We start from the raw sequence: 5,643 nt of genomic DNA on the forward strand, positions 1-5,643 counted from the left end.
CAACAAGAGAAGGAGAACAAACAGCACAAAAATAAAAGAAATTAAAGAAATTGCAGATCCTGTTATTAGAGGCCCTCCCTGGCCTTGACAGGAGGTCCTGGCACGAGGGAAACACGTGACCAGGTGTGGGAAATGTGGAATTTATGGGTTTTTAAGATTACAATTCAATTATAATTCTCCGTGGATGCAATCATAATAACTTGGTAAGTATTAACAGTTACAAACATGACATTAGAAGCCATTCAGTTAGAAAAAAGGGCTGCAGCAGCACAATTTTAATTGCAATTCATGATGATCAGAAAAAGAGCAGCATTTTTCAAAGCAACTGTGGCCTTAAGTGAGGATTGCCCAGCAAAGGAATAATCTTTTGATTTTCTAGGACAGCTTCTCTTTCAGACACAACACATTCAAGAAAGCCCACATTCAAAATTTGGACAAAATTCAATGAAATCCTCCAATTCTGAGTATTCTACAAGTTTTGTTGCAAGTGCATCAGCCCCAGAAATAAACAGCACCCTGATTTCACAGTCACTAATACGACCTTGGCTGCTGGAAGTACAGATTTCAGATGCAGAAGTCACACATTTGAACACCATTCCAACACCTCAAACACCCCTGACCCCATCCAAAACCTCTAATGAATGTGGATCCCTTTGATTCATATTCAACAAAATTCATATTCATATTCAACAAAAGCCAGGGGAATAAACTACAATAAACTACAATTTAGAATTCAGCACAAAATCCACCCAAATGCTGCTTTCAGCCTTCTCCCAGTRCCTCCACAGCCTCCAGCCCTCCCCAGGTTTGGTAATTCCAAGTTTGGAAGAATTTGGGGAATGGTGGAGAGCTGCAGATTGCAGGAATTCACACGTGAGTGGGGCTTGGGGGGATTCAGACAACGCCTGCCCRAGCTGACAGAAACAAAACGGGGCTGAGCCAGGAGGGGACATGACCCACTTCTATTTATGTTTCAACCAGAGGCCTCAAGCAACATTTCAGATACATARATTAGAAGGTATTCCTTTAAAAATAAAATTTAAAGTAAAAAATCACAATGTTTTTTGATAATGAGGTCCCACAGTTTTGCTTTTTAGCTGGTTTGAGGATCACTGAAATGTTGTTTTGTTCCAGCCTCTCGCAGACCAGCATTAAAAATTAAATTTAAAGCTGGATGTTTATTGGCTCRTTTTTAACTTCCCAAAAACAACTCTCCAGACCTTCTAAATTATTCTGAGAGGAGAGCTTGCCACACGCAAAATTGCAAAAAGCAAAGGTAAATGGGCAATTATCAGAAATTAATTCTTATTGAAGTTTCCAAGACAATGCAACTTGGCTGGGGAAGATCCAACCAACCATCCAGCCAAAGGAACCAGATTTWAAAAAAWAWATATATATWTTTTTGATCTGACAGAGCCTTTGCATGCAGCTTACCAGGGCAGAATGCATCAACGTCCAACTTCTGGGCAGACAGGGTTGGGGAGCCAAGCTCAGATTCTGGGATTCGAGGGCTCTCAACAAACTTTGCTTTCCTCAGAGGGGCTAAAGGAGAAGGAGGGGGAGAGAGAAAGAGAGGTCATGAGTAAGGAAAATAGCGAGCAACAGATGGAAGCACTTAACTAAACGACACTGTCAGACTCATATCAGGTTACTCTTTTTTTTTTTTTCCTGCCAGGAAAAAAAAAAAATTATCTGCATTCTTTACAAAGGAGATGGCTCTTGGTTAAACTTTCAAACTGCACAGGCTGACTTGAAAGCGTGTGAGCACTGAGGCACATTCCTGATGGTCCAAAACATTTCCTTTTCTCTTATTTTATTCAATTTTTTTTTATAGGAAGCAAATGAGCCTGTATTCAGCAACGGTGGAAAAGCAAGGATCACACAGAGCCCAGCAGATTTTAAGATATTTAACTGTAAATATCTGAATTGAACACATAAATGCTATGTTCAGTAATTGTTTCCTTTGAACACAACATTTCAATTTCAAAACAGTCCCAACATTGGACCAAACAGGTTTGGTGTTGAACACAAAAGAGCAGAGCAAAGCTAACGCTGTCCAAAAAGAAGCACTCTGCTTTTATCCTTGCAAATCYATAAAAGATCAAGAGACTTAATAAAGAACAGGGAAAAAGGTAAAAGTGTTTTTAGCAAAGCAGCACTGACCACTAGYGCTGGAAAAATGGGATTTTCTCCATGTTTTAACAGTCTGAACTCTTAAAAGACATGAAATTCTGTACAACATTTGTTTGGAATAAAATTAATTAGCGTGGTTTAGTAAAAGTCTTTAAACATATTCCTGCCAGATCAGAGAAAGAAAACCAGAGAATAAGTTACATGCAGAGATCATATTGCATTTCCATGTTAAACTCTCGTGCCCATTACAGTGAAAGGCAAATTAAAAAAAATCCCCTCAGCCATGATTTCGGGGGTCAGCAGCTTCTGCCCTTCCATTTACAGAATTTATATTTATATTTAGAGTTCCCTGTTTTGCAAATTCAATTTGGGATCTGAAAGCAAAGATTGGAAGGTTTTTCTTTTGCAGTGCCTGTAATAAAAGCTCAACAGGTCAGAGAATGACCCCTGAGGCAGCGATAAATAAATCTCTTGGTTTTAGGGAGGTGCTGGGAAAGGCTGAGAAGGTCCAAGGATGGGGAGCCAGACAGAAAAGGCAAAACCAGATAAGATCAATTGAGATCACATTGGTGATCTCAGGAATTTTCCAAAAAAAAAAGGTTGTGGAGAACAGAGGAAGATTGGAGCCCCACTCAAACACACAAAAACTGATGCTAAAACCCACAAAAATCAATAGTGGATTCTATATAACCCCTCCCCACCTGGAAAAAAATCCCACACAAGCACCCYACTAGCCAGCACCCACCAAAAACCATTCCCAGTAACAAGCTTGTGCCAGATCCTGATGCAATTAAAATATTTAAATATTGACGAGATTATTGATAGAGCTTGGAAATTGTTTAGAATAATTCTGCACTGGTCAATCCTTTAATATTTCATTTGTAATTGTAAATTTTAATAAATATGTTTTACCACCCAGTAACAAGCTTGTGCCAGATCCTGATGTAATTRAAACATTTAAATATTGAGGACATTATTGCTATGGCCTGGAAACTGTTTAAAATAGTAATTCTGCACTGGTCAGCCCTTTAATATTTCGTTTGTAATTGTAAGTTTTAATAAATGTTTTACCACAGCCTCAGAAACAATCATTTTTATGATATATATTAAAAATAGTCTATCTTTTATTTCTTTATCATTTCTGGCTGACACCAGGACCGTACATCAYCCCATGCACAAGTGGCAGCGCTCACTGTGCTCTAAAACACCAAACTAACAGATTTTCACAGTCCAAGAAATGTTAATGACTGATGGGATTGTCACCAGAAGGTTCTGCACTGAAGATTACTTCAGAAAAAAAGAGGAAGGAGAATTTTAATTAATTAATAAACAYAGAAAGGGCAGTGTGGCCACTCCAGTGTGGAAGATGCAGGAGCCACTGAACAATTTTTCTCTCACCTGYAAGGGATGAATCAACAGGACCCACTGAACAGTTTTTCTCTCATCAATCAATTAATCAATCAATCTCCCATTCCTTGGTTTGATTTCTCATCTACTCTGGATCTCTTTTACTCCTGAAARCCCCACTAATTCCTGCCTTCTCACAGAGATGGCAGCACAAGTGATCAGCTCATGGATCCAATAATCTGATCCATCATTTCTGCCCTTGAGTGTTGCTTTTGAATGGACTGCGACACGAAATAACAGACAGACAGACAACTACAACAACTCCTACAACAACTACAACTAAACTTTATTATAGTGCTGAGCCCCTTTCATAAATCTAGCAACAAGTGTACACTAAATCTTYCTCATTTGTGGCAAACACACATTGGTAGTAAAGCAGCTGCTTTTCTACTCATCAGCACATGATTGGTGTGTTTTCAAAAGCTGCAGTGTCGTTCATGTTTTGAGTCTTTGGGTATCTGTTTTATGGGATCAACATTCTATTCTCCCTTTCCCAGAGGCAGCCAAGGTTGTGTTGTTTATGGCAGCATCCTCCTCCATGCAGGCTGTTAAATTCCCTTCTTTCCCAGGTCTCAGGCATTCACCATTATAGGTGAATCTCAATTTCAGATTCAGCACCTGTAAGGCTGCAATGCCACTTTTGGCCTCCTCACACTTGAGGGTAACAAAGAACATCTTTCAGCAGTTTGGTGAAATCCTGATAAACTGCAAGCTCAGCCACACACACAATTCAGTGATTTCACAGCATCACAAAATCACATATTGGGTTGGGTTGGAAGGGAATTTAAACTCATCCAGTTCCAGCACACCTTCAGAGCACTGCCCAGCGTGGCCTGGCATCTATTTTGTTTTTATTCCTCAAAAGCACGAGTTGAGCTCTAAAAACACACTTTTGCCAGCCAAGACACACCATGTCACCGTGACTCACACACAACAGTTCACTTTAAAAGGCTCCAGGAGATACAGGTGGGGAAAAGCCACAGAGAAAGAGTTTCTGTCATTACAAATATCCTGAATGTGGGAAAGACAAAAACTCCTCCCAATTCACCCGTAACCCGATTACAGGAAAGGAGGATTTGCACRTACAAGAATTAAACAGCCCTGACTCGTGTCCAAATGAAGATTATCCTGACAGATTCAGATTTGGGCATCAGGCCTCGACTGGAATAAATAACAAATGGAAATGTCACCAACTCTGAAATCTGCTTTGACACTCTTTAATTAATGGATAACATTGATGTTTTTATAAAAGTGACTTTTTGAGGCACAATGGTTTGCCTCGGTCCTGGACCCCCCTTCCTGTGAGCCAATCTTAAAATCTCAAAGTCATGGGATGAGCTTTTGGCCAAATTATAAAACCTAACAAAAGCATGAAACAACTATTTGAAGTTTTCTGTACCTGCTTAGTCCTTTTGGCCTCTTACCCCTGTAAGGATTTTCTGTATAAAACAGACCAATTTCAGGCCTTAAACAGCACAAAAACAGCTCTTCCTGTTCCACAATTGCACATTTTTGAGCAGAAAACATCATGTCTTCCAACAACACCTGGGAAAAAGTGTCTGCAATAACCAGTTATAAAAACATGATGGATTGAGTAAAGATGGCAGCACTGGCTTTCTAGAACTGCAAAATCAGATTTGATTCAAGAAAATATATTGATTCAAATATAATGATGGAGCCTGCAGTCACAAACTCGTTGCTGGGGTGCCAAAACCTGTCAGGATAGCCCAGGAGCTGATGGCTGCAGCCCCTGCCAGTGTGACCTCAGTGACAAACCCAATGCTGACATCACACAGGAACTGACTCTACTGCTAAAGAACTTCAATTTCAGTGGCTGAGAAGTTACTTCGTGTATTTTTGGGGTCAATTCTGCAGTTCTTAGTGAGATTAATCCCCGCTGGTGTTCAAAACTGAAAAATCCTTCTGYTGGTGCAAGTAAAAATCTTAATTTTTCTTTGCCAGCAACTCTTCCTACMCMAGGAAACCCATGCTAATTCCAGGGTAGGAATTAACCATGTCATGAAAAACAATTAAGCAGTGCCAGCAGTCAGAAAATTTAATTATCCAGTTTGTTTATGACACTTTCTGCAGCAGGTTGTCCAT

General features: G+C 39.7%; 1 protein-coding gene across 1 annotated transcript in view; it reads right to left on the reverse strand.

Annotated features, from left to right (window-relative positions):
- TANC2 (tetratricopeptide repeat, ankyrin repeat and coiled-coil containing 2) overlaps window positions 1-5,643 on the reverse strand; it is a 199,256-nt gene that overhangs the window by 94,696 nt on the left and 98,917 nt on the right. The window contains exon 10 of the mRNA XM_057381179.1: window positions 1,435-1,542. Coding sequence (XP_057237162.1) covers window positions 1,435-1,542 — 108 coding nt within the window. The remainder of the gene's footprint in view (window positions 1-1,434; window positions 1,543-5,643) is intronic.

Source organism: Malurus melanocephalus, unplaced genomic scaffold (assembly GCF_030028575.1).
Source record: "Malurus melanocephalus ecotype Western Australia unplaced genomic scaffold, MMel_1.1 scaffold_496, whole genome shotgun sequence".
NCBI classification, from domain to species: Eukaryota; Metazoa; Chordata; class Aves; order Passeriformes; family Maluridae; genus Malurus; species Malurus melanocephalus.